This window comes from Phlebotomus papatasi, chromosome 3, assembly GCF_024763615.1.
Source record: "Phlebotomus papatasi isolate M1 chromosome 3, Ppap_2.1, whole genome shotgun sequence".
NCBI classification, from domain to species: Eukaryota; Metazoa; Arthropoda; class Insecta; order Diptera; family Psychodidae; genus Phlebotomus; species Phlebotomus papatasi.
Genome location: NC_077224.1, coordinates 47492498 through 47519093, shown reverse-complemented (window position 1 = coordinate 47519093; position 26596 = coordinate 47492498). Strand labels below are relative to the sequence as shown.

Genomic DNA, 26596 nt, shown 5'->3' with positions numbered 1-26596 from the left:
TATTTATTCAGTTTAAAAATGGATTTGAAATTTAATTTTTTCTTAAGTGTCTCGCTTTCCACCATTTACTGCTCAAATTTGGCATGGTTTGTCTTAGTTTTGATGTGATTTTGCATTATTCAGGGATTTCCATGCAATTTACGTTATATATGAGTGTGTAAACTCAATATCTATATGCACATGAATAAAAAATCGTTGCATTTCAAAAAGTTTGTCGCCCGAATTTCTATCTAATTCGGCTGACATTTTGGTTCCATATGCCCGAATTTGAGAGAGTCTACTGTATTGTATATACAGTGGCGGCCAAAATAATAGAATCAGCTCCGCTAATACCACAATTTTTCCTTTAGCATTTTTGTTTATTCCAATTCGTTAAAATAATTTTGATATAGGGTAAAGTCAGCCCTTTTGGCCATGTAAGCACTTTTGGCCACCTAAAGTAAAATCACATTGTAAGGCAATTATGAGTTTATTTAGAACAGGAAAATGGGTCTTATTTCGTGACCTCTAATCTAACGAATCAGAAAACCATATTTGATTATGTATCGACTTGATTAATTCTAAGTTATTGAAAGAAATTCTCGACAAGGTAAACAATCACTAAAAAAACATGGGATTCTTAAGAAACTTGTTAATGTTAAGAGAAATTGTTTTGCATTATTTCATATTTTTGATGAAAATATTTGATGTTATTCAATGAAAGTCCATTTCTCAATTAACTAAATTTTATTGTGATATCATCCTTAATAAGATTTTCTAACAAATTAAATGAAAATCAAATGTGGCCAAAAGAGCTAATTTTTTTCGGCTGTGTAAGTACTTTTGGCCATTCATTTTCCCATACATTTTACACGTAGCGCACTTCGCGGATTTAAGTAAAACCAATCGTGACTTTTGACTGATTTTTACAACAAATAGAAAATGTGCAAAGTCTTTTAAAATACTCTAATAATCACATAAAATTGGTGTTAAATAAGAATAGAACTTGTGCTGTGTATTTGTGAAAGTTTTCGAGAGCTATTTCTTCTGTTATTTTATTAAAATTCTATTGGAAGCAAGTGGCCAAAAGTGCTTACAAAGTGGCCAAAAGTACTGATACATGCATACACTGAGAGAAATCCGAAAAAGTTAAAATAACATTCCGGAAATGATTATTTTACCCTGCAGTATTGATCCAAAATCGGTGTAAATAGTACCCTTTTTAGGTGTATTGGGGGTTAAAGTTACCCTTTTCATGTTTATTTTACCCTTAAAAATGTGTAAAATTAACATTAAAAAATGTTGATATATTTTTACACCTAAGAAGTGTTAAAGTTGTGAGGAAAAAAAGTTAATTGCACCCTCTCTTTCTTCTCAGTGTAGTTGCATAAAATGCATTTTTCACTACAATATCCAAAAAAAAAATGTGAATTCTCTTGGATTATTAGGAAGAAACGGCTTTGAGGTATCTTTGTAAAAAAAATCATTTTATTTAAATAAAGATTATCAAAATTACAAGCACATGAAACCTTAAAGTGGCCAAAAGTACTTACTCCACCCTAGAAATGTTCAAATAATTACTTTACGTCAAATAAGTATAATTTTGGCTGCTAGAGGTCTCTATTTTTCACAGAATACATCAATAGTGAAATTTGGTTTAAACACGATAGGACCACTTTCATTGAAATTAAATAATGTGGTCTATAAATAGAAAAAGTTTAAATAAAGCCATATTTAGAAACCATGAATGACAGTTTTCGAATTTTTTTGACCGAACTGAATTTCACTATTAACGTATTCTGGGTAAAACAAAGACCTCTAGCGGCCAAAACAACCCTTATTCTACGATTTTAATAATTTGAAGATTTCTACTTCAAAATTATATCAACAAATTGCAAAAAAATACAAAAGTTAAAGAAATATAAGCTTTGTTTATTTACCCTTAAATTTATTTAAGGGTATTATTTAAAGTGATTCTCTTATTTTGGTCGCCACAGTATATTTGATATATTTATTAATAACAATGCTTTTCAACTAGTGCTCTTGAAAGCAGAAGAAAAAGGATACAGATTTGTCAGAAAGCAATGCTTGCATCCACCGCCATCTTAGCGTTACTGACAAACCTCCAGAGCCAAAGGGTGGAAATGCTCTTTCTCAAGTTGCATAAGTCATCTGCATCATTTGAATAAAAATCTTTCTGATGTTTAGGCAAAAGGAGAAAAAAGCAAACTAAGTTGCCAAAAAGGTTTGGATAAGCCGTCGTTTCTCCTCTCTAGAAAGTTCATTTCAGAGAGTAACTCCGTCAACAAAAAGAGAGTTGTAAAGATTGCGGCTCCCCGATCTGGGCACAACGAGACACGAAGATCTAACGGTTCACCCGGAAATACAATGGTGGAAATAAGTATAATTCTACCCCATTGTCCTTAAAGAAACTCAATAAAAAAAGAAGTCTCGAAAAAAATTCATACGTAAGCCATAACGTCTTTTCATGCCAACATAAAAAATCGACATTTTGATTTTTCATTCCAAGTATTTTTAGAATTATAATAGAATTTTGTTTTATAGGCTGGAACTAAATACAATTCCACTCAATAAATTTAGCGCTAGTGTATTTATTTTGACCAATTTGAGGTTAACATCTTTTAATAATTTTATTTTTAAATATAATTAATAAATTAAGTTCCATTTTATAAAGTTTTACATTAATTTTTGTAGAAATATCGTGGGGAAAATGTTTGACGAACAAAAATAAAGGAAAAATTAAAGTCTTGAAAGCGATGGATTTTAAAAACTAGAAAAAATGACTAGATCCCAAGGGGTAACTCATATTGAGAAACTCTCGTCAATTGTCCGAGAAACGCTTCGCAAAACCCGAGAAACCCATTTTTTGCATCGCGAAACCCGAGAAACCCAATTTCTGCAATCGATTTTCGAAATTTCGATGTCGAATATTTCAAAAACTAGATGATGCTTTTTCTTTAAAGAGAAGAATATTTAAAAACAAATAGATCATATTCGCAATTTTGATCGTCGAAAATGCAAAAAAAATGCTTATAATAGGGTAAGTGTTCCAAATTTCGGCATAGTTGCACGCAAGCACCAAAGTCTTAAGTTTAAAATGTAATATTTTTTTGCAACTTGAATTTTTTTGTTACTTCTTTTTAAGGAGTTTTGCTTGGAACCTTGACCTAAATAGTGACCGAAATATGCAATATAGGTGGCATATTTCGGCCACCTTGAATCTCATAGTTCCTTGCCCTTCCGAATTTCTTCCAAAGTCTTTTTTACATAATCTCGTTCGTCGAAGAGACACTTTTAAAAGTATGCAAAAACTAAAAATTCATGGAAATTTTAAGGAACAAAAAAAGTGACCGAAATAACAAGCTGTCCGAAATTTGGTACACTTACCCTAATTCGTTTTTTTTTTTAAATTTGTTTGTCTAAAAAAAGATTGTATTAAATTCTGAAAAGAACTATTGGATTCCAATTAATCAATGGCAAATTACTACGTGTGGAAAATGGCAATTACATTCCAATTATCTCATTATCTGTCAATGATCAGTGTGAAAAAGATATAACTTCAGCATAGCTGAGATATTTAATTAACCTGTTGACGTGGACAAATGATTTTTACTGCAATAAAACTCAATGCTGATCTAGGAATTTATCCAATACGACATACCACTAATTCTACAATTTTGATATGAAATTTTTAAATTGATAAAATAAGATAAAGATGAACTTGGCCCACAAAACTTTGTTTAAATGAATTTATGGCTGCTGCATACTGTGAAAAGTTTTTGTAATTGTAGGATATATTGAAGAAAATTTACCTGTGCCACATAGACTTCTCCCGGTGACAGATCCTTGGCCACACATTGCGTATCCTTGCCCCTGTACACCGCAATCCTCTGCCTGGGCACTCCACCTTCCATTTCCACTTCATACTCAGTCACTGGTGCTCCGCCATTGTAGTCCGGACGTTCCCAGCGCAAAACCGTGGCATAGGGACCAGGTGGCGTACTACAGAATGGCGCCGATGGTGCCACTGGAGCTACAGCCTCCGTGGTCACTGTGCATGGTTCTGAGGGTGCACTTGGACCAGCCACACCCTCACACCATACCCTTATCTGATACGTTGTGCCCGGACTTAGGCGATCGCAGATGGCTTCTGTCTCACTTCCCATGTACACTCGCTCGAATCCAGCTCCAGCATTGATCTCCAGGTAGTACATCTTAATCTCCGACCCGCCTCTATCAGACGGTGGATCCCATTTCGCTTTGAAATTCGTCGCGTGAATTTTACCCTTAACTTGTGGTTTTCCCGGACGTCCTGGACGTTCCGGTAGAGTCCTATAGATCACCTCGTCACTCCACGGTGACGAACCCACCTACCGAAACGAAAAAAATATCCCGGTTACATCTAAAAGTCTATCCGACGAAGGTTTATTGCACTTCAAAGCTTTTTTTTTTTTACAAAGTGTTCAGATGAGAATTAATCAAGAGCAAAGGCATAGTGAGTAAGGGACAGAGAGGGGTCGCTGCCCTTATCTTCTACACATAATATTAAATAATTTAAAAAATAAAAATTTAACTAATATATTCAGGAAAACAAAAATGGAGGAATGTAGGCATGGTTTACACAGAGTGAACCTTCAAACGATGCGAATTTTCTCTTTGTTTGCAAAGAGCTGACTTACCATTTCTCATCTCGTTTCATGAGCTTAATAATGATCTATCTTATGACTAAGAAATGACGAACTAGCTCTTTGCAAACAAAGAGAAAATTTGCGTTGTTTGAATTTTCACTCTGTGCGAACCCTGCCAACATTCCCCTGGGAAACTTTACTGTTTTTTCTGGGTGTCTTATAAACTTTTCAAAAACGTCAAATCCATTCAATTTGTGGAAGCTTTTGATCAACTTTTCTTCTACAATGTCGTCTTAGAAGAGATTTAAGAGAATCTCTCAAGTTTTCCACATCGGTTTTAAAAATTATTAAAATCGGTTCAATATGAAATTTTTGGAAAGGACTTTGAATTAAAACTTTTCAGACCTTGATATCTCTGGCACACCTTTTAGATTAGGAAAATTTCGTGAAATTAAAATTCACATCCCTCTCTTTCTCAAACGTTTGGCATTCAAAATTAGATTGAACTAAATTGAATTTAATGTGACATTCAAAAGAAGAAGAAAAAGAATTCAAAAGAGTAGGATAGATATATGCAAAACGTTCGAGAAAAAAAGGGATATTAATTTCGATTACATGAAATTTTCCTGATCTAAAAGGTATGCCAGAACTATGAAGTCCTGGAAATGTTCTTCAAAGAAAGTCTTCTTGGTGCCTTTAACAAGCTTTCAACTTACGAAATTCAGTAAATGCATCAAGATTGAGTTTAAATTAGATTTTTAAGCACATACGAACATTTTTATTTATCGATCGATATTATAAAAAATGTTTAAATTCATATTTTCAGCCAATTTCCACCAACAAAAATCTATTTAGAAATGTTTTAGAGAATGTTTTTGTAAATGTTCTTGTTTTTACAAATAATCAGAGTTTGAAAAAAAAATGATGCGAAGATTGAGTTATGGTATTGTCTTTGAAACAATAATAATATGCCTTTTTTCGTAATAAAATTTTTTTATGATTTAAATAAGACTGGAATATATAATTACTATAAGGATATTATTTGAATTATTAACTTGTATTATATCTAAACACATTTTATAAATAGTAAAAATGACCAAACTTCTACAGTTGTCAAAAACAAGTTAAAGAAATACCATGGGCTTTCTAAATTTGAAAAAAAGTGAAAATTTGTGAAATAGTAAAAGATTTTCTCTAATTGGCTAACTGCTCGGTTTTCGTTTGAACCTCAATTTCGAGATTAAAAAAACAATCTGAGAGAAAAGTTGTACATGGATGAAAATGTAGCTAATAAAATTCTCTATCAAACCTACTAATCATATTTTTGGGGACAGTCCTAGTTTTCGAGATATTTTTGATTAAAGTTGCTAAAAAGTTCGATTTTTCCATGTTTTCTGACATATATGAGACTGCAGCGCCCCTGGTGTGAGTTGTACGAACACCATCTGCCCAAAAGATTATCGGGCATATAAAGGAGAACAAATGTTCCCATATTAAGAAATAAATCGGTTCAGCAGAATCGGAGATATAGGCACCCAAGTATCAAAAAACAGCAAAAACGGTTTTGCCTAGATTCCAGACGCAAAAACAAAATGAAATCAAAATGATAAGTATTTTCGTATATCATTTGACTCTAGCAATAGAAACAGTAGCATGGGAACCCAGGGACAAAAAAATTTAAAATTGTTGCACAGTTTTATATAAATATCTGTTTTAAGCTTTTCTATTTAAATTTTTTCTATTTAAGGGTTTCCTTGAAGAACGCAAAAATGTCAATGGGGGTTCCCTGTCGAAGAAGTGTTCCTTCGACCCTATATATTTACGATAACAACTAATTAATTTTGACCATGAATTGTTCGAAAAATGGTTGGAATTCGTCAGGCGAGACGAACGAGTAATATTGCAAAATAACAGTGCCTCGTGGACATTACGATTACAATACTATGGTCCAGATCAACATCAAAACGCTGAATTGGGATGTGCTACTACCACCGTTGCTTTCTCAAGACCTGGCACCTTCCAAAAACCACTTGTTCTGATCAATGGTGCATAGAACTCTTTAGCTAGACTTGGCCAATTTCGAAGAAGTGCGAAATTGGGATGATAAATGGTTTCGGTCAAAAGACACATTGTCTTATCAATATGGTGTCCATATTATTGCCAAAGTAATGGAAAAAATATGTGGCTAGCAAGGGCAAATGGTTTGAATAAACTATTTTTTGTATTTTTTTTAAGGAATTTTCCGTCTTTCATTGAACAAAAATAATTCACAAATTAGTTGAGGACCTAGTACATTGATTTGTGGGAACGATTTTGTACCTTTACCTAATTTTAAAATTGTCAAAATCAGAATTTTCTCAATAAGTACATCCTAAGTGTTTTTTTCCACTAAAATATCTAATGAACACGATTTAAAAAATTCATGAAGTGCATTTTTTGCGATTTATCGATGAAAATTTGGTTTTTTGGAAAATGTTTTTCTCAAATATCATCTGAACTAATTTCAAATTTGGTATTGTTTTGCTTAAATCCTAAACAGCTTCTAAACAACTTTTTCATGTAATATTTTTTTTGTACAGAAAAAAAAAACAGAAATGCCTGTGAAAAGTGCAAATATTTCAAATCTTTGTAATGCTTTAAAAAATATCCGTTTTTGCAAATTAAAATCTAAATTCGAAAAGTCGAAGAATTAGAAAAAAAGCAATGGGACATTACCTCATTTTCCGCCTTCAGACGAAAGTGAAACACCGTAGCACGTCGAAGATTGACACACTCATAGACAGTCTCTCGACCTGTGTACATTGGAAGATACCCATGTCCTGACTCCTTGTCCGCCATCTGCAACACATATTCCTCCTCTTGTGATCGTCTTATCCACTCGAGGCGCAACGACGATGAAGTAGCCGCGGCTAGAGTGGGTGGCGTTGGCTGTGGAGGTGGATTGGCGGCCGTACAGAAAGTGATGATGTCCGAATAGGGTGACTTTCCACAATCATTCACAGCTGCCAAGCGGAAACTGCAAGAGACACACAGAAAAGCTAATTTTTCTTTCAGAGAAAATTTCAATTTTCACTCCCGAAACCACCATATCCCAGCGCAGCATTTGCATAAAATTCATAATCCCACAATCGTCTATCCCTTGGCAAAAGTCAGGAATATGTGCCACGACACTGACATCTGCACAAAACCTCTTCCACTAAGAATAAACTAACTTTTAACTCCACTGATTTTTATTTTTACTTTTTTTTTAAACAGAAAATTCGGCTAAAATACCATTTTCTTCCCTGTTTTTTTTTTTTTTTCTATGAATGTGTTGTGGGAAATTTCTCATAATTAACTTATTCATATAACTTCTCCTTGTCTCTTTTACATTGCTTATAATTAAAATAGTTTTCTGTGAGAAAATTTACACTTAAGCTTCCCATCTCTTCTGTATGACAAAAAGGGAGAAAACCCCTTCGATAATCTCTCAACCATGTCACAAACTTTTCGATTACCCACTTTAAGAGAAAATTGCTTCTTCATATACATATCTCTTGAAATTGCACTTCAAACTCTTCTAAAGGTGTTGAATTAATTTCTTTATTTACAGAGAAATATAATATATTAAATTAGTATAGTATATAAAGTTATTACACAAATAACTTTGAATACAATTGGGAAAACTAAATTGAATATGGAAGGTATATAGCACAAAATAACCAATTTTCCGAACACCTGTTGCCCCCCTTTTGCTTTTAAAACGTGTCCACGAAAAAAATGTTCCAAATGATTTGTTATTTTCATGATAGATGTCACTAGCTCCACATTTTCGTTGTATGTAAAAATTTGTAACACGTGTTTTTACCTTTCTTTTGGTGAAACTCTCATCAAATTCTGTTCATTTTTCACTGAGATACGAAATAATAATTGAAAAAAGAAGGTAACTGATCATGTTCGAGCAGGCTTTGCGAAATGCTCAAACTCGTGACTTAGATGCTATACCGCAAAAGTACTTTCGCATCTTTTATCGTTTACCGGTTATCAACCGATTTAAACCGATTCAAAAATCTCTCAAAAGATCCCTTAAACTAGTTTTAAAAGCAATAGGAATGTTTTGCAGATAAATTTTTTATCGGTTATGAACCGGTTCAGTACCGATTCAAAACCGATTGGAACTGGTTCAGTATTAAAGGAAATTCCAAGACCTTTCCAACGACCCCAAACATGACCTCAATTGCATGATAAATGCGCTCTCTAGTGTCTTTTTAAACTTTGACCTTGAAAAACCGTTATTAGGAATGATTCAACGCTATTTTCGAATATGGACTAAATGTTCGACTGGATAATCTCTAAAACATATTTAAGAAGAATTTCAGTTCGACAGAATGTAGCAGGAAATAGACGGAGACACTGAACCTTTCTTGATTTCACAATTTTATTCTCTACGACGTTTCGAGGATGGATGTCCTCTTCATCAGGTATCGAATGTGGTAGGGAAAATCACGTACAGGTGGGAGTTGTTACACTGCACTTGAACTTTGATCACAACTTGATCCGTGATGTTCACCATTCGACTGGCTAACACAGAATCTGTGTTAGCAGATGTAACAACTCCCACCTGTACGTGATTTTCCCTACCACATTCGATACCTGATGAAGAGGACATCCATCCTCGAAACGTCGTAGAGAATAAAATTGTGAAATCAAGAAAGGTTCAGTGTCTCCGTCAATTTCCTGCTCTATAACATATCCAAAAATGAAAAAAAAATCGTACGACGCGTTTTCGAGAACTCCCAAAAAAACATAGTTTTGGAGGGGAAGAGAAGGGGAAGGGGAAATGAGAGGCATGTTAACGATCCTTGAGTCGACTTATAGGGGGTCTCCCGAAGGTCCCAAGTCTCTATCTCTAACCGTTTGGCCTCTAGAGCTACTGACAGCCAGACGGACAAACAGCGTGACGACATTTCTCAGAAATCGTCTGAAACGTTGTTGTCGTCTGATTTGTTCAGAAAAGTAGTCTCCGGGGGCTGAAAGCTGGAAATTTGCGAGGGGGGGATGAAAAAATCGAGGAATTATACTGCTCTCCGTGGAGTTCGAGCAGTAAAAACCTGGAATCAATTACGCGGACCTTGGAAAACTCACAAATACCTCACGCCAGACCGTCCGGAGGGTGATTCTTCGATTCCTCGACAACAGTAAAACCACTGTCCAGAAACCTGGAAAAAAGCGGGGTATTGGAGATCTAGATTTGGAGAAAAAAGTGATCATGCGCTACAAGATCAATCCTTGAACATCTGTGAGGGATATGATATGGCTAAAAAACTTAAATGTTCTTCCAGTTTTGTGCACAAAATCAAACAGAGGAATGGACTGAAGACTTTTAAGGTCCAAGCAGCCTCTCATCGCACGGATGCACAAAGTCAGTCAGCTAAAACAAGAGCTCGAAGGCTGCACGATAAGATGATGTTTGACTTTAGTAGGTGCATCTTGATGGATGATGAAACATACGTAAAAGGAGACTTCAAACAATTACCAGAACAGCAGTATTACACCGCAAAGTCTCGCACAAGATGTAACAAAAAGTAAAGGGGTGACATGATAGCTCATTTTCGGTACTAACGACTGTCAATTCTGAAAACTTTAAACGATAGTTGCACTTCCTGTATCCAATTTGGATGTTTATCAACAGCTTTATTCTTTTTTAGAATGTTTCAATGAATGGCCCAACAATTCGTAAAAAGTCGCCATTCACTTAATGTAACTATCGATTCGATAGTATCGAAAAGTTATCAGTCCACCCCAGGTACAAAAATTATGAAAAGTTTCCAAAAAAAACATGGTTTGGATGGCGATCTGCTCATGTGGACGTGAGAGCAAGGTGTTCTTCATGCAGGGCAACGTGAACTCGTCAATTTACATCGCGGACTGCCTCCAAAAACGCCTGTTGCCTTTGTACAAATGCCATGACATACCCCCCGATCTTCTGGCGAGATTTGGCGTCGTGCCATTACTCAAAAGCAACCAAAGAATGGTACGAGGAGAACGACGTTCGTTTTATGTACCCTTAGGAGATGATTCCACCAAACTCTACAAATTTCCGTCCAGTTGAAACATATTGGGCTACTATCAAATACGATCTGAAGAAGAAGGCTAAACGCGTCGAGAACATCGAGGACTTCAAGAAAAAATGGAATGAAACAACCTGGGACATGATGTTTCCTATGTTTCTCATATGTTTCTAGCGTGCCGAAAAAACTTTGGAGTTTATTAGGTGTTTTCTTTCATTGTAGAATGAATTAGAAAAATAAATAAATACAAAATAAAAGGCAACTTAATACTGAATAGGCAACCGAAAACCCCAAATTGGCAATCTACGTAGTTTCGGAGATATCTCGAGAAATGTGTACGAAAGCAGGAAAAATTTGTACTAAAACTGGTCGCATTTTTCAGAGCTAATGTCACCCGCCTGGAAACAACCAAGAACCGCGGTGATGATCTTGTACAGACCTTGATGGGAGGACTCAAGGAAAAGATTCGATATTTCGCCAAATACTTGAATAAAAAAAAATTAATATATCTAATAAATCTACAATGAATTAAAGTTTCAAAAAATATTTTTCTTTTTTTTTTTTAATATTATGTAGACTTCATTTTCAAAGCATTGTTATTGGGAACAATCTTGTCTTGGACACGTTTTACGATTTTTCGCATATTTCTAAAGGAAACTAGGTTTTTTTTTACCACGATGTAATTTAGATAGACAAACTAATTACGGATTTAAATTAAATTATGGCAAGGACCAGTTTCATTTAGATATAGCCGAAATTTGTCTAAATTTTAAAGAAAAATTCACAGAATGTCCAAAGTTTTCTTGTTACCACTATCACTCCAAGAATTTTCTTTCATCTTGACTTCAATTTCAGTTTTCAAAGGGACATTAATGTACAAAAAAGAAAGAATTTGCAGTCATTATCAAATATCACGCTTCGGTGATATCAAATTTAAGATAAAGGTCAAGATATTACAAATTACTTGTCAGCTGTTTTGCTTAAACTTTCTTGTACAATATTGCCAAAACTTTCAAAGAAAACTGAACTTAAGATCTCTATTTCTACTACAATTAAAACTTATTTGTAAATTTGATTAAAGAAATATTAAATATTTAAAAGTTTAGCCATGAATTTCTACTTAACTTTTGTGAATCTTAAGGTAGATATTTCCTTGAATCTTCTCTAACTGAAAGACTTTATAATTTCCTTGAAATCTACAGGAAATTTTGAATAAATTATTATTCAAGGAGAGTTTCCAAAATATGGCTTTCCTTCTTAAGAAAATCTCCAAGTTAGCATTTTGATTAGCTCCCTCTGTTGCACGAAACACTTCGACTTTATATCCTTCAAAACTTTCTATATTACAAACTCCCATATGGTTTTTAATTAATAACACTTTGACTATACTGATCGCTACTGTTGTTTCACAAAAGTCGAAGTGCATCAGAATCTTAAAAAGTTTATAAGATGATTTTTGGTAAAATCCCTTGAGTAATAATAAATACGAGAACAAGACTTTCTACTCAATCAAATTCGCTCTATTGGAAAACAAAAGAGGAGATTGTACCTTGGTAATAGCAAACACCTCAATTCACCATCCCAGGAAGACATGAATGAAATTGATGTGTATTAAATAATTTGCCATCGCTCTTGCCGAGGTATAATAGTTCATAGAGATGAATAAGTATACCGTGGAGGTAGATGAATAAAAATAAATAGTTGAGAGATACAATTTGATAAAACTGTTTTGATGTGAATTATGAGAACAAGAGAATAATCAATGTGTTCAGATATCGTTAGGACAGTAAAAATAGTAATTTTTGTGAAAATGAGGTGGAAATTGTGAAAAGACTCTAACCATTGTCTAATAATATTTTCTTTCTATTTTCACTGAATTTCTGCTTCTTAATGCAACAATGGTTTCTATTTTTCACAAAACCAGTTCAAAAATGTCCAATTGAATAGAAATCACCCGTTTTCTAAAAGTATTATAGTACTGTGATAATGATTTTATCTTCACAATTCGTGCAGCTACTTAGCATTCAATAGAATGCCTTCTATACATAAATATTCTTATCTTCAACGAGTTCCCAATTGATAAGTCCAAAAATATTACCACAAGATGTTTTAAACCCTTTTGGACTTAAGGAATCGAAATCGAAAACCTGTTACTGTTAGGATTAATTTAATTTTAACTTTTAATTTTGCAACCAAATGATTAATTAAGGGGCACTGTACCAAATTTCGGCAAGTTTGTAATTTCGGCCATTTCTTTTATTCCTCAAATTTCCATGAATTTATTAGTTTTTTTAATATTGTAAAGATTATACTATGCAAAAAATATTTAAAAATGTCACTTCGATGTAAGAGATGATGTGAAAGGCTGGAAGAATTCCGGAACGGCAAGGAACTATGGGAACCAAAGTGACTGAAATATCGCCCAAATCTAGGTCAATATTTTTATTCATTTTAGAATCCATTAAAAATGATTTTAGAGAAAACATAGACAATGAACTATCCACAACGTTCCAAGCAACACTCCTTTAAAAAAAAGTAGCAAGAGAATCAGTCAGTCAAGACAAAACTCATAAGTCGTAAATGGTCCACTTTACAGGAGAACGATTTCAAGCTAAGATTTTACACGCTGATTATATTTTTTTTTTAAGATTTCAAACCCGGTATAATATTCACAGGGAAGATAGAGGCTGTCGTAAAGGAGTACCCGAAATTCGAAAAAACTAAATCTGCAAAATATCGACTTATTCGACATATATTCTTTAAAGTTGACACTCAAGACTTTGGCGCTTGCATGCAACTCCAGCGCAATTTGGTACACTTACCCCACTTATCCTAATGATTTTAATTACATAGCTAAAAAATTACAATTATTTTTTAAATAGAAACAGCAAACAGTATGCAATATCGGACACTCCTTTTGCCCATATTTTTTTGTTGTCTATAATATTTTAGCTTTTTCACGTTTTAGATATTTCATAGTGGGAACAGCTTTGCCTCTATGAATGATATGCTGCAAAAAATCTTGGAAGAGTTCCGGAGAGGCTGGAAATTTCAAGAACCTTTGTGTCCGATATTGCAAACAAGAAGCAATATCAATATTTTTAGTTTTACTCATTTTAAGTGACTTAATAATTATTTTAGAAAAAAAAAGAATATATGAACTACCTTCCAAGGTATCAGACAATACTCCAGAAAAGGAGTGAATAGAACAATTGGTGCACTCAACCTGTCCGCAATTGGACTCAATTCTCCTAACCCATTTTCTCCTCATTCTTAAATTTTCATCACGATTTTAGAAAGAAATTTCTACTAGTGTGTAGAGGTCCTTAGAGATTACTCAGCCGAATATTTCCATAAACGTCCATAAACGAAAATACCGTTGAATCATTCCTAATAACGATATTCCAAATTCAAAGGTTAAAAGGCTCTAGAGAAAATATTTCTCATCCGAATTGCATCAGTTTTGGGCTCGTAGGAAAGGTCTTGGAATTTCCGATAAAACCGAACCGGTGTATTTTGGGCACTGTTTTGAGTGATTTATAAATCGGTATAAAACGGTTTTAAACCGGTAATGAAACGGTTATGAGCTGATAACGCTGATAAGTAATTTTCGTCCGAAAATCAATTCTGTTACCCTTAAGAGATCTTTTGAGTGATTTATAAATCGGTTAAAATTGGTTGAGAACCTTCGAAAAGTCTGGGGTGCCTTGCCCTCCTTTTTATGTATATATACTTCATTTAGTGAGAACTTTGCAAATTGTTGTTCAATGTTAATTGTATTTATGTTGTATTTATGTACAGAATAACGTCAATTGGAGCAAGTTACACTCAAATCAACCGGTTTTTACCGGCCAATTTTTACATGAATTCACGATTTTGAGTAGTTTAACGATTTCTATGGCAAGACAGAAACATATCTTGAATAACTGTCAATGCTTCTGGTATCTGTGCCAGCCAAAATTCCGAAAAGACAAGACCAGAAGAAACTAAATTCCGCAGAGACAAAATTCCGAATGAACCGAAATCCTGAATGGGCCAAAATCTCAAATACATAAAATCTTGAAAGGGACGTAATTTTGCGTGTGGAATTAGGGTAAGGTAAGGGCTCATAATTTTGCCCAGTCTGCTTATAAGGATCGATGTCAAGTTTGAAGTGCGATATTTTCGATACTAATTGACTTTTTTTGTTACTCTCTTTTCAGAAGGATTGTTTAGAAACTTGGCAAACTATTTATCGTCTTATTTTTACTAAAATTAGTTTTAATACGTTTAAAAATGAATTGATATGTAGAGGTGACTTTGGCTCTTATTTTGGACAACTTGTTTATTAATTTGTCCAACTTGGCTGTAAATTTGGACAGATAATCCGCCTCAACAGGATGCCCATTGTTCTTCATTTGATGAACCAATCTTACCAAGTCCTCTTCCTGTTCATGTAAGGGAAACGTAGAATGTCACAGAAGCCCGGAAACTTTCCATATCATTCATTAAAGTGAGTTGACTTCGATACTCCAAGTACGTGCGGATTCGCTCATTCCCTGACCTGTCCGGGAGCCTTTCAAGGCTTTTCTCGCTACATCTCTTTCGTAGAGATAATGCTCCTTTGTTTCTCCAGGCATTTATCCAACCTAGTCACCACAAAAGATAAATCTTCACGAAATTTCGTGAGAAAAACACCTGTCCAAAATAAGAATCATCACCTCACTGGTGAATGTCTTAAAAAATTTCCCATTTTTCACACGAAAAACGTAATTCACAAGGCAAATCTCACTTCAGGTCAAATGTACAAATCACCAGTAACGTGAATCAATACACATTTCAATGAATATTCAATAATATCACTCAAAAAAAGCGAAGAAACATTGTTAGTACTTCATCACAGCTAAATAAGACTGAAGTTAGCAATTGCTTACACTGAATAACAAAGCAATTTTAACTCAAATCATATTCAAAATTTAACGTATTTAGTGTTAAAATCTTCCAAAAAGAACAAATATTTAGATAGAATTCATTATTCATCAAATATTGGAATAAAAATCCATAATTTTAATCAATTTATTTATAGTGTCCAATTTTATCCTCAAGGTGTCCAAAATAAGAAACTGGACAAAATTATGAGCCTTTCCCCTATGTGGAAATTATGTGTAGAATAAATTCCCAAAATTCAAAAAAAAAATCTCTTGGTTTCCATCAAGCACGAGTGGAATTGTGGTAGTAGTTCTGTCGCTTTTAATAATTCTGTATTTTGGTCCTTTTGGAATTTTGGCGTTTGGGATTTAAACCCATTCGGAATTTTGGTTTTTTGGGATTTCGGAATGCCTTTTGGGATTTTGGCGTTCAGTATTTTGCCCTTGACCGTTTTGTTTATTAGTTCAAAAACTAATTTAATAATTTAAAATATGAGAAAAAAAATAATTTTATCGTGAAATATTTACAACGCATTTTTCCTGTAAGGGTTTAAGATCTTTTACTTCATCTTGAATACCTGATACTAAAGCAATTAAGTATTTATGTGCCCAACAACATTTTGGAATTTTGAAGATTCCCTTTCCGCCGGTACTTTGAGAAAAAAAGATGGTGCGATTAACTTTTTTTCCTCATAACTTTAACACTTCTTAGGTGTAAAAATATATCAAAAATTTTTAATGTTAATGTTACACCTTTTTAAGGGTAAAATTAACATGAAAAAGGGTAAATTTAAGCCCTAATACACCTAAAAAGGGTAATATTTACACCGATTTTGGATCAATACTTCAGGGTAAAATTAATATTTCCGGAATGTTATTTTAACTTTTTCGGATTTCTCTCATGTCAGTGTAGGGACGGATAAATGGCATTGAAAATATTTATAAAAAAAATCTCAATATTTAAAATTAAAAGAAAAGTAAGAAAACTCACCTATACCACGTTGATGGTTGAAGTTTTGTGAGGGAGTACTGCCTGCCCTTGGTTTTGCACACTTCCACAAATTCCTTCCCCTTTCCCTCATCGTACTCCAGGATGTAATGAAGGATGTGTGACCCATTGTCAGCTGTGGCATTCCACCTCACTTGCAGGCTATTCTTCGTGCGTGTGATTAGCTTGGGGGCAAAGGGTGTATCTGGGGGACATGGTGGCGTTGTGAAGACTGTTGGCTCTGACGCTGATCCCTGGAGTTCTTGATAGTGCACCTGCAAACACACCGAATACTCCTGACCCGGCCTGAGATCCTGAATTCGACACGACAACGATGATCCCTTGAAGATACTCTTGTACTTGCCATCCTTTCCACGATCACTCAGTAGTACTTCGTACTGGAGATCACGGGGATTGAGGGTGACTTGTTCGGAATTTGGTGGTGCTGCCCACTGAAGTAGGGCCGACTTTGACATAACTTCGGACACTTGAGGCGATTGAACTGCTGACAGTTGATCAATCAGTGGCTGGTAGTCATCTTCTTCATCGGGCACACTGGATGACTCTTCGCCATCCTCCGATGTTCCCACGGACGAGGCACCATTGCGTGACGCTGGTGTTGTCCGTCGCAGTCCATTGAGTTCACTCTTGCGCGGTGAGGGTGAATGTGCTGGTGTTGAGAGTGCCGAATTCATTTCACGCTGCTTCTGTTGCTGCTGATCCAACTTCCGCAGCAACTTTGTGTGCTGTCGCTGCGTGCGTTCATCCTTGTGGTAGTTATTATTTGGCGGCGACGGTGAATGTGGTGAGTGCGATAGTTGCTGCGGTTGTAAATGCCCCCCTGGGATGGGATGAAAATGTGGACCCGGTCCCGGACCAGGATATCCCGTCGCCAGGGGCCCATAAAACGATGGCGTTGTCCCATTGGCAGCGATCTAGAGCCAGTAAAAAAAGAAATGCACACAAAAATAGAAAGAAATTCCATTAGAAACCACCCACTTTGACACTCATCAATATTATTCCTTATCTTTCTCTCAATTTTTTTTTTTCAAGAAAAAACAAAGTCATATATTTTTTATTATTATTTTCAGGTAAACAGTACCCCTGATATCGAAAGTCTTATGACCTAATTTAGGTATTTCAAAACAATAGAATTTTTAAATAAAACTTCAACAATATCTTTGGTATTGCACAATTTGTTATCTATTTTGCTATCATTTAAAAACATTTCTTATCCAAATGATTATAATCAAAATCAATCATAATTGCTTATCTACTGATTAAGTCTCAAGTTCTTAAAGACGATGTGAAACATAGGGTGGAATCATAACTTATGCTTACTATATGTTTACATGCGGGGCTTGAGACTCGAGTTTAACCCTTTAACGACGAGACACTTTTTACGGACTGAAAATCAACAATAAAAATTAAACTGGGAAACATAAGGTTTTGAAATAAATATTATTATTATTATTATTATTATATAATCAATGATAAGTCCTTCATCTAACCTTGGAAAGTTCAACAGAGTCTGATTCGGTGTATTTTGTGCTTCTATGAACGATAGGAATAAAAATAGCCCAAAAATTTAAGTAATTTTTCTGAAAATACCAATGAATAATATTTTTCGCTTTAATGAAAAATATTACGTATGAGTATAGTAAAGAGAGGTAATCCGGATACTTTTCATTGAGTGCGACTTTAATGCTTGTTTTTGGACTGATGAAATATTTTTTTCGCCATTCCAAATCAATAGAATTATTCTTTGTTTAATTTAGAATCATAATAGAAATAGAATTTTAGCAATAATATTGATGAAAATTAATAAAATTACGATAATATTAATATATGCGCAAGAATGTTACTGCGATGCTTTTTTGTAACTCCGTTGAATTCGATGAAACTCGGATGCTCATTTTAAGGAAAAGTTTAATGCATAAAAATGAGAAGATATTATTTCAAAAACATTTTTTAGAGTTTTATTCCATCAATTCATTTCATTAATTTATTATTTAATTATATATATTTTTATTTATTTTAAGATTGCACTCAATTCTTTGATTTTTCCTCGGTTTTCTTGGCTGACTTCCTTCCACGTTTTTTCTTTTCAGCTTCAATTGGCATTTGAGCCTTTTCCTTTACCATGTGTTTCTTCTTTAGTTTTATCTCCTTTTCTTCTGCCCTTATATTTTTGTTCCTCTCTCTGGTCAACTTCCGTTCAGCAATTTCTTTCTTTTTTTGTAAATCCTGCCTCAATTTTTCCTCCTGTTCCGCGATAATTTCCTCGGAAGATACAATATACTGGTGTTTGACATTGCTGGCTTTGACCCTCTTCTTCTGACGACGTTTTGGAATTTCTCCTGGCCAGAAATAGCATTGTTTTAGTGTGTCGAAGATCGGTTGAGTCTCAGAAGTTGCAGAGAGTTGGTTTCCAGGGGTGACTGGATCATTTGAAGGATTATTGTCGGTGGCCTGATCGTGCTGGTTATTGATAATGGACTCCTCTGAATGTTGGAAAACAATTTTCGGGAAATAAAGACCAGCATAGAAAAGTGGCCCATCCATCCAGCCACTCTGTGGTGACGTTCCCATTTTCCATCCTTCTGCGTTGTGAATGGCAATTTTTGGAGTAATGTCAGTTTTATGAACAGCCATTGGAGGAGCAAGTTCGCCAGTAGCTGACACCCTGAGGAGTACTGTGATACATTACTTCGGTCCTGAATTTTTAAGAGATGGAACTACACGTGAACCTCTCCTGGACAGGACATTTCCATCTTCCGGTGTCAAAAAGAAGGCACTTTCGTCGCAATTAAAAACACGGTCTGGTGAAATGCTCAGAAGGTTGTGTTCTGTGAAATATTTAAGACAATTCTGAAACCATTCCGTGAGGTCTTCAGCAGTAACAGTAGCTCTTTCCAATGAGAAGGATTTTGGCTTGCGCATGCTGAGCTCTGGATGACGCTTAAGAAAATTCCTGAACTAAACGTCTCCGGGTCTTCCAGCTGTAAAATGGTTTGGAATTTTGTAGACCTCACAGATGAGTTTAACGCTGTCCAGAACTTGTTCCTTCCCGATGGGATGCCAGCCATCCGCACATCCCAGAATCCATTTGACAAGTTCTTTTTCCTGTTCTTTTGAAAGAATTGTTGGCCTGCCATTGGGGCACTCCTCTGGGTATTTGCCGGTCAATTTGTTGTGCAGTGTTGTTCTTGGGACATTAAATGTTTTGGATGCATATGCTATGGTAGAACCATCTCGTACACACTGCAAGGCATTCCTAATACCTTCCTTAGAGTCGGGCTTGTCCTTATAGGTCTTTTCTTTTGTTCCCTTTGGCATCTGAAACAGAAAAAGAGTCCTGAACAATGCAAATTCTGAACCAAAACATTGACTTTCACCGCATCCGACATGCATCGAAATGTAAACATTCACAAAAATCACTTATTTCTGTATGAATTATTTATATTATCAATAAACTCTTACTCACCTTGTAGATCAATAACTACACTAACTTTTATTAATAATTTTGATTGCAAATAATGTTTTATTATATAGAAAAAACACTAAACTTTTTCCAACGACGAGCTGTCAACAGCAAAATTTTCTCAGAAATTAAATTTTTAGTACACAACCCAGCTGACCCGAGCTTAAAAAATATTTCTTTTACCCACTTATTAAACCGATAAAAATATAATTTTTGGTTTTTCTCAAAGTAGAATAGTTATAATATGATACTTCAGTAATTAATTACAGAAATAAAAATATAAATTATATTTTAAGTGGATGTATCGGAGTTAAATCGGTCGCGGCATCCGAGTTTTGCAATCGTCGGAGTTACATGGCCTTACTATATTGTAGTTTTTATTGCCAGAAGGGTTTTGCTTAAAAAAAATTGGAAGTATAAAAAATAAATAAAATCAATTATGAATTTGAGAATATAAAAATTCGGAATTTTTGAGCTTAAATATTTACTAAATAGCAAATAGCTAGAGACTTGCAAAAAATATTCTAGATTCCTTCAACCTTCTACTTTACAATTATGTACAGACATAAGAAAAAATTAACTTTGGGTAGTCAGGAAAAATTATTTTCTTTATGGGACACCGGTGTTCCAATCGTCCTTAAAGGGTTAATCCAGTTCCTGAGGCTCTAGAAATTGAAAATTACAGGCAATTCAAGTTTACTGCTCGAACTGAAAGAGAGAGCAGTTCTATAATCGATTTGTTTTAACGTGTTACCGTCCTGGAGCTTAAACGATAACAGATATCAAGTTCCAGTCTCCGGTGACCCCCAATAAAAAAACGATATCTCTAGACGTTTTTTTTTCTCAACTCCTCTCCAACCCCACCAAACCCAAGTTTTTTTGTTTATTTCGAAAACAGCTCCTACGATTTCTTTTATTTTTGGAAATGTTTTAGAGGTGGGCCAGGCGAACATTTTGTCCAAACTCCAAACATACCTATGTGACCTAAAAAAAATTGCCATCTTGAATTTTTGAAGTAAAAAGCTTTTACTACTTTAGAAGGTCTATTTTTCAGCCGATTTGGATAAATTTGGATTTTTTGAAAAGGTTTTGAAATTTCCAACATAATTAATAACACTATGCAACAAATTGACAACTTTTTTCTGTCTCAGAGATCTCACATGGTACATTTGATAGAATCGAGTCCCGTGATTAAGAATATCGTTTTAGTTTTGCTCAATCACGTCTCAATTTTTTTTTAATTAATACTTTTATATTTTTTCTGCTTTGCCTTACATTATTCATTATATCTCAGGTTCTGGTGAACGGAAGTTAAAAAATGTGAGTCCGTTGCAAAGGTCATTAGCTGTGCTTCAATTTTGATACATACAAAAACTTTGTAAAACTACTCCTTCAGAGTGTAAAATTGGAGTTTCTCTAAAAATTACCAAAAAAATGGTGTCTACTAGAAATAGTATTAGATAGATGGATGGAAATAAATAGAAACAAAAATTGAATACTTAAAGGAAAATTGGGAGCTTTTTAACGAGGGTTGATTGGGAATGTAAATGAAAATTATGTTGATGGTCTCCCGATCGATTTAAAGAAGAGTCTCAACATTTATGTATGTTTCACGCAAGTTTTAAAAGATATTTTCTCAGTTATCTTTACACTAAGAAAAAACCTAAAAAGTTAAAACAACTCTATGGCAGAGTTGAATTAACTCTACGAATATCGATGTAATTGTTACTCTTTTTTATTGTAAATTTTGGTAAATAGAGTTGAAACAACTCTTCGTGTGAGTTGAATTAATTCGCCGGATATCGATGTAATTATTACTCTTTTTCGATGTAAAATTTATCTCGACTGAAGTATATGCTTAAGTGTTTCCGTTTTAAGAATATACTTCAGTCAAGAAGATTTTCGTGTGACAAAGTTCATAAGGGATTTGAAAGAGTTATTCTAACTCTAAAAACAGATTTTTTTAACTCTTGAAACGAGTTATTTTAACTCTTAAAACGAGTTATGTTCAGTCTTAAAAAGAGTTATTTACACTATTTTGTCATGTAAATTTTAGGACAGAAAAGTTAAAACAACTCTTCCGAATATTACACCTCAATAGAAGTAAAATCAACTCTAAATTTTAGTTAATCGAAAATAACAACGAAAAAGAGTCAATTTAACATCGATTCGAGTAAGTTTTACTCGATTATTTTTCTGAGTGTACTTTAGAAGGTCTATTTTTCAACCGATTTGGATAAATTTGGATTTTTTGGAAAGGTCTTGAAACCCAACATAATTAATAATTCTTGAGCTAGCTTATATGGGGATCCCTCGGAAACTCAAACTCGCTATCTCTAACCTTTTGGCTTCTAGTTCTTTTGACATTCGAATGGGCGAACGGATGAATAAGCAGCGATATATATTGTTTTTTACTGCTTGAACGCCATGGAGAGAGCAGTATGTAATCCCTCGAGTTCTTCACCCTTCAAAACTTCCACACATGAGTGAAAATCCAGTTGAATCATTCGTAATAACCACTTTTCAAGGACAAAGGTTAAAAAGGCTTTAGAAAGCGCATTTATAAACCGAATGGGTTCATGATTAGGCTCGTTGGAAAGGTCTTGGAATTTCCGACAAAACCAAACGGGTTCAAAACGGTTTTGAACCGCTTTCTAACCGATAACTAATTTTTATTCGAAATTCAATTAAATTAGCCCTTATGTATATTTTGAGCACTGTTTTGACTGATTTATAAATCGATTCAAATCAACTGTGAACCGCTAATGAATCGGTTATAAACCGATGAGTAATTTTTGTCTGAAAATCAATTTTATTACTCTTAAAACTAATTTGGGAGATCTTTTGAGTGATTTTTGCGAAAGTATTTTTGAGGTATAGCATCTAAGTAACGAGTTCGAGCACTTGGGAAAGCCTGGGACGCTTTGCCACCCCTTTTTATTTAAATTATAAAACAGCTATATAATATTACTCTTGCTATGATATTTTAGCAATAATACAAATATAACTATAAGTTATGACTCCACCCTAAATGTTATTTATTTAGAAAATAGTGAAATGTTGATATTGTATCTTTAAGTGATCAATGAACTACTTCCATCTGTAAACATAATTCTTGTGACCTTGCTTATGTTTTTTTTTCGTGAAAATTTTCTAAATTTTTCCAACAACACGTAACAAAATCTAATCACTTTTGCTCTGCAATTCTTACGTAATGTATCTGTATCAAAATAATGTGAGTGTGTATATGTATTTAAATGGCTAAATTATGAGTGAAAGATATGAGAAATTTTATGACAACAACAAAAAAAAAGTGTAATGAGTTATAGATGTAAGAAAAACCTCAACATTTCTTCTTCCAACCATGGAAATTTTTATGATCAACTGATATTTGAAGCCTTTCTTCACTACATGTTTTTCACTATCGTTTGCTTCATTTTCATCACTAGAAATATTCTCAACCACCTTCTTAATCTTCTCAACCTCCAATGAGACGATTCTTTTCTCCTCAGACACTTTTTCACTCGAATCCATTTTCTTTTCTCTTTTTTTATTGGGTTCCAAACTCTTGCAAAAAAATAAAAAAAAAACGCAAAAAAGAAAAAAGTGAATTCACCAAAAATTCAAAAACATGTAATTCTGGCGGGTGTCAATAATCAACTGATTAATGGTAAAGTCAAAAATAGCTCTCTCGCCTTGTTTTTCCACGTAATAAAAAAAAAGCAGCACAAGTGTTGAAAAATTCCGGCTGATAAGACGTAACTTTCTACATGAACACTCTCTGGGTGATATAAAATTGCCACGCTGACAAAAATGTATGAAAGTAAGTGATTTTCATTTTCGCTTCAATTACACATGGGCAATAAAGTAAAAGAAGACACCGTGTAAAAACCCTCATATTAATCTTTTGACACGTTTCCCGCGTTAGATTTTGTGACTTTTTTCCACTCTTTCTTTCTCTGTTCCAAACAGATATTAACATATTTCACATTGCAATGGTGTAAAATTTGGAAGTTATCAAGTTTAAATTAATTTCCCTGCAATTGAGCTCTTTTCTTATTTATCCCGACGAAAAATACTTTAATATTATTCGAATTCAAAGAGAAAGTAATAATCAAAAGGTAGAGAGAATACTATTCTACCTCCGTTCCTAGAAGTTAAGAATTTTACACACAGTTTAAAGTTCTTTTTTTAGAATGTACATTGTTTATCTGTTTTTTTTGTTAGAAGAACTAAAAGCCAAACAGGATAAGTGGACTAGAAAAGGGTTGATTTTTTAGCAAATGAATTGCATGGCCTAGGGGTCTAATGCGCTAGATACCTGGTTAGCACCGGTACTCTCAGGTGAGTGATGGAAGATTGGGTAACCAACCCCAGTTAGAAGTCACGAACCTGAGGCTAACGAACAAGGGCTCTGGAAGGATTGGGCGAGGTGCTAACAACTCGTCACCGTGAAAAGCAAGATTGTTGAACATAAGCACTATTTCTCGGATAGGACGGGATTCACGGCATCAACCCGGGCAATATGCGAAGAACCTACGATTTGGAACGTGGAACGTCTGGAGCTTTAATCGATCTGGAGCAATAGATACATACATTCGATAACTAAACGACTGATGTGTATTGATAGGGGGACTCTCCGGTGGTGGCCAGTGGATTTGAAGTTACTTCACAAAGAAAAACACTTCTTCAGTCTTTCCCAGAGCTTTCGGTCCTGGATGTGCACCTTCTTTAGTGGCTACAAGGATTTATTCATTTATTTTAGAAATTATTTTTAAATACAAGGTCCACATCCAGGACCGAAAGCTCTGGGAAAGATTGAAGAAGTGTTTTCTTTGTGAAGTAACTTCAAATCCACTGGCCACCACCGGAGAGTCATGGACATTACAGTGGTACAAAAAGTACGTTGGCCTGGCAGCGGTGTCTTTGAAAGGAAGGAGACTTGTCTGTTCTATACTGGATATCAGAAACAAAAGAAGCTTGGCTGGATTCCTGTTGATGACAGAACTTGCTGCATGCGAATGAAAGGCAAATTCTGCAATATGTCACTTATCTCGGTAATACGGTTCAACGGAGGATCACGGGGATGGCGATAAAGAGGACTTGAAGTTTTAGAACGTATGACTATCTGCCGACATACGGGGACTTAAATGCTAGTCGGACTGGAGGAACCCTTTCAACATACTGTGTATAGACAGTCTGCATGATCAAAGGAATGACAACGGTCTACGCTTAGTGAACCTTTCAGGATAGGGGTTTTATGGTGACCAGTACAGCAGAATAGGTGACCAGTACAATCTTCACTAGGAAAGACATGTATATAACCACGTAGAGATCTAACGATCAAGTAACACATAACCAAATGCACCTTGTGTTAGTGGCTAACAGACACAAGTCGTCGATCGCACAGTGACATTGATCATTTCCTAGTTATTGCGGTCGTCAAGGAAAGAATTTCACTAGCTCAACTAGGGAGAGAAAGTCTCGGGTAGCTGCAAAATCGAACACCGATTTTCTAATGAATTCTAGGACCGAAAAAGGATATCAAAAATTGTTTAAGAACGTTTACAAGGTAGGCCCCGCATGATCAGCAAGACAGAGTTGAGTATGATTGGCACATCATGAAAGAAGCAATTCACGGAGCGGCTGAGGTCAGCATTTGACACATAATAATGCAGAAGAAAATCCCATGATTCGATTAAGTCTTCTGCCCTAGACACGCTTACGACTTAAGCCGAGGGATAGCTTAACGTAATTATAATCAAAATAATGATTTGACTAAATTCCCATAAGTTTGACCCTAAACTAATCCGTTTCTTGACTTAAACCGAGAGACGGATTACTCAGAAATTAATGGAAATGTAATCTAGTCATTATTTTGATTATAAGTTAGGCCATCTCTCGGCTTAAGTCGTAGGTGTGTCTAGGGCATAAGGCCGCATTTCCTTTACTTTTGCAATAATGGCTATCTAAAAAACGGGTATCAAAATCTGATGGGCTTCAAGAACTCTCAGATTGTTTAGGAAAATAGTTGATTTTTTATATGTCAATAACCTTGAAGACCTATGCCTAATGATCATTCAAGGCCAAAAGTTGTACAATTTGAGAGGGCTATTCTTCTCCTACAAATGCTACAATTCTACTAAAATTGTACTAGAAAGTCTTTGAATACCTAACCCCCCTTACCAAGGTCTTAGGCCTTTAGGCCTATTTTGACCAGTATCCTATGAAAAAAATAAAAACATGCATAGATACCCAAATCATCAATCTATAAAATTACTAACTACACAACTAAAATTACTATAAATAACAAAGACGGGAACCTTACACATTAATAGCTGTACTGGTTCAAATTGTTCTTTTCCAAATTATTGTACTTGTGCTGTGCATAGGGCAAGTTCGGGTAGTTTTCTGCGTGAATCTTAAATTTGGCTTCTATCCTTTTAAATTCTAACTTAAAAGAGCTTTAAGATTTCAGTTAAAAATTAGGGTAAAATGATACAAGTTGGACCATGGTACAAGTTGGACAGGGCTTTTTT

At 34.6% G+C, this 26596-nt stretch overlaps 2 protein-coding genes across 7 annotated transcripts in view; both read right to left on the bottom strand.

Annotated features, from left to right (window-relative positions):
- The window catches only part of LOC129808023 (fibronectin type-III domain-containing protein 3a), a 191039-nt gene that overhangs the window by 19376 nt on the left and 145067 nt on the right, over nucleotides 1-26596 (bottom strand). For 5 of the 6 annotated variants that reach the window (XM_055857674.1, XM_055857679.1, XM_055857678.1 and 2 more), the window contains 3 exons: nucleotides 16577-17508; nucleotides 7344-7644; nucleotides 3813-4370 (listed from right to left, as the gene is read on the bottom strand). In XM_055857674.1, the coding sequence (XP_055713649.1) occupies nucleotides 3813-4370; nucleotides 7344-7644; nucleotides 16577-17508 (1791 nt within the window). Of the gene's footprint in view, nucleotides 1-3812; nucleotides 4371-7343; nucleotides 7645-16576; nucleotides 17509-23522; nucleotides 23618-26596 lie in introns of those variants that run through there. The other variant, XM_055857680.1, reaches the window with a different exon arrangement.
- Nucleotides 18241-20267, bottom strand: LOC129808025 (uncharacterized). Its single transcript, XM_055857682.1, has 2 exons — nucleotides 20061-20267; nucleotides 18241-19912 (listed from the first exon to the last, which is right to left on the bottom strand). The coding sequence occupies exon 2, from the start codon at nucleotides 19226-19228 to the stop codon at nucleotides 18623-18625; it is 606 nt and encodes a 201-aa protein (XP_055713657.1). The 5' UTR covers nucleotides 19229-19912; nucleotides 20061-20267; the 3' UTR covers nucleotides 18241-18622.

Coding starts and splice junctions, on each gene's coding strand:
- LOC129808025 (XM_055857682.1), bottom strand. CDS start 19,228: ATGGCTGTTCATAAAACTGACATTACTCCAAAAATTGCCATTCACAAC.